The sequence below is a fragment of the Bidens hawaiensis genome, unplaced genomic scaffold, assembly GCF_021521415.1.
Source record: "Bidens hawaiensis isolate Kalapana, Puna unplaced genomic scaffold, B.hawaiensis_p1.1 tig00006190_1, whole genome shotgun sequence".
Classification (NCBI taxonomy): domain Eukaryota; kingdom Viridiplantae; phylum Streptophyta; class Magnoliopsida; order Asterales; family Asteraceae; genus Bidens; species Bidens hawaiensis.
Window position 1 is genome coordinate 1,102,989 of NW_027491410.1, and position 3,230 is coordinate 1,106,218.

Genomic DNA, 3,230 nt, shown 5'->3' on the forward strand with positions numbered 1-3,230 from the left:
TATTTTTACATTCATTGACAGATTTTGGTTCTTGATCCTCATTGTTTTCCATTACTTCTAGCGCTACATTGTATGAAAAATTGTCATCGACGTCGACTATATTTCAATTCCATACCTTTCTAGCCATAATATAATTTATTGAGATCTCTTCATTTTCAGGTACATGAGGTTCTTCTGGAACCATTATGTCTAGTGTCTCTTCAAGAGACTCCTTTTCGGGCATTGCAGTTACCTTGACAAGGCCATCATCTTCATTACTTGCTCCCTTTTTCTTTCGAGGATTTTGATCTTTAGAACCGATTGGTCTACCACGCTTCAAGCGTGCATTAGACTCGTTACCAATACGTGGCTGTCCATCAAGGACACCAATTTTTATTGGAGCATTAACAGCTGGTATATGTGACCTGGTCACTCTCTTTGGGTCAGTAAATGCGTCTGGTAATTGATTTGCTAATTCTTGTAAACGAATTATCCTTTGAACTTCTGTTTCACATTGTTTAGTTTGAGGATCAAGATGAGATAATGATAATTCATTCCAAATTATATTATTTTCCAGCTGTTTTTCATCTCCCGCTAATGTTGGAAAGGTTGTTTCATCAAAATGACAATCACCAAATCGAGCCCGTAAATAAATCTCCTGTTCATGGCTCTAAATACTTAATGATAGATGGTGATTCATACCCAACATATATTCCTAAACTCCTTTGAGGTCCCATCTTTGTGCGTTGTGGTGGAGCGATTGGAATATATACGGCACAACCAAAAATCCTTAGATGGGAAATATTTAGTTCCTGACCAAAAACCAATTTTAATGGGGATGAAGTATGATAACTCGTTGGTCTGATGCGAATTTGTGTTGCTGCATGTAAAATCGCATGCCCCCCAAGAAGTAACTGGTAGTTTTGATTTCATAATCATCGGTCTTGCAACCATTTGAAGTCGCTTGATAAGCGATTCGGAAAGTCCATTTTGTGTATGTACATGAGGTATAGGGTGCTCTACACTTATCCCAATAGACATGCAATAATCATTAAATGATTGAGATGTAAACTCACCAGCATTATCTAATCGAATTTTCTTAATGGGGTGATCTGGGAAATGTGCTCTTAGTCTTATCAACTGAGCAAGTAGTCGTGCAAATGCCATATTATGACTTGATAGTAAACACACATGTGACTATCTAATTGATGCATCAATTAGCACCATAAAATATCTAAATGGTCCACTAGGAGGGTGTATGGGATATATCCCCGTGTATTCTTTCCAAGAAAGTAAGGGATTCGGTCCCCACCTTAATTGGTGATAGACGAGTAATCAACTTCCCTTTTGAGCATGCAACACATGTAATTTCCTTACTCTGAAGAACCCTTTGGTTCTTTAAAGGGTGCCCACATGAATCTTCTATAATTTTTTGCATCGTTATTGAACCAGGATGGCCTAACCGGTCATGCCAAACCATAAAATTTTCTTTGTCCATAAACTTTTTTGTTTATGACCATATTAGATTCAATTGCAAAAATTTTAGTGCAATACAAACCGGAGGCAAGTGCGGGTAGCTTTTCTAATACATGTTTTTTACCCGATTTCATACTTGTGATTTGAAGGTACTCATTATGCCCTTCACTTATTGTCTCAACATGATATCCATTTAGATGAATATCTTTAATGCTTATTAGATTTCTTTGAGACAATGGTGAAAATAAAGCATTGTTAAATTTAAATTGTGTTCCACCAGGTAACACAATACAAGCTTCTCCAAAACCTTCAATTAATTTGTACTACCAGATATAGTACTAACACTAGCCTCTTTTATAACTAAATTAGAAAAATAGTTCCTTTTCTTGAGAATTGTATGTGTAGTTACACTATCTATTAAACATGTATCTTCGCCATTAATAGGGTGTTACATTTAAGATTCTTCAAGCATAAAAAAATCCCAAAACATAATGTCTAGTGTGCTTCAAAACAAAACATAATCTCAAACATAAAGTCTAAAAGAAACATCAAGCAAATAACATAACTTAAACCAAATCATTCATATGTAAAAAAAATTGGAAGCATCCAACTAGGTTGTATCAGCCAAAATATCACCAGAATCCAAATTAATTCGATCAGCAAGGAGATCATCATAATCTAATTTAGTTGCATCATTAGTAAAATTACCAACATCCATGTGAGTATCTTCATTTCTTTTTGACCACCATGTGACCACCGGAGATATCAACACTTCCATCATCATATGTGAAATGTGTCTCAATTTCTTTTCCTTTGCCTCTGATGGATTGTTGGTAAAGCTCCACGAAGTGTTTGGGTGTTCACCATGCACGAGCCCGATGGTTATAACTTCCACACCTATGACATGCATTTGGTGTAGTTTCGCTTTTCTTTTTACCCTTTTCATCATTAGATTTCTTTTCATTACCATGCCACTTTTGGTGGGCTTTTGGGTTTCTAAACTGAACACCATGATGATTCCCCCGGTTATATCCACGTCCACGACCATGACCATGACCATGACCACGACCACGTTGGTAATCACGACCATGAACGCGTCCACGATTTCCACTTTGGTCATTATATGTTGCCACATTCGCTTCTGGGAATGGGGCTGTACCAACTGGACGGGTCTCATGATTTTTCATGAGAAGCTCATTGTTTTGCTCGGCCATAAGCAAACAAGATATAAGCTCAGAATACTTGGTGAAACCCCTTTCACGATATTGTTGCTGCAGCAACATATTTGAAGCATGAAAGGTGGAGAATGTTTTTTCCAACATCTCTTTATTAGTAATGTTTTCACCACACAGAATCAGTTGTGACGTGATTCTAAACATTGCCGAGTTATACTCGGTTATAGACTAAAAGTCTTGCAATCCTAAGTGAATCCACTCGTAACGAGCTCTCGATAATATTACCGTTTTCTGGTGGTCATACCTTTCTTTCAAATTTGTCCAAAGGACAAGTGGATCCTTAATAGTTAGGTATTCAGTTTTCAAAGCCTCATGGATATGATGGCGTAAGAAAATCATGGCTTTTGCCTTATCTTAGATAGTTGATTTATTTCCTTGTTTAATTGTATCACCAAGATTATTAGCATCCAAGTGAATTTCAACATCCAATACCCATGACAAATATTTTTTTCCGGTAATGTCAAGAGCTAAAAACTCAAGCTTTGCATGATTTGTCATAGTGAACTATATAATAGCAATACAATTGAGTTAATACTATGA

General features: G+C 36.5%; 1 protein-coding gene across 1 annotated transcript; it reads right to left on the reverse strand.

Moving 5' to 3' along the window:
• Window positions 1-2,315: 2,315 nt before the first annotated feature.
• On the reverse strand, window positions 2,316-2,834 carry LOC143631651 (uncharacterized). The gene has a single exon (XM_077100343.1). The coding sequence runs from the start codon at window positions 2,832-2,834 to the stop codon at window positions 2,316-2,318; it is 519 nt and encodes a 172-aa protein (XP_076956458.1).
• Between the last annotated feature and the right edge of the window lie 396 nt (window positions 2,835-3,230).

Excerpts from the sequence above, each read along its gene's own strand:
- LOC143631651 (XM_077100343.1), bottom strand. The coding sequence starts at position 2,834 with ATGTTTAGAATCACGTCACAACTGATTCTGTGTGGTGAAAACATTACT.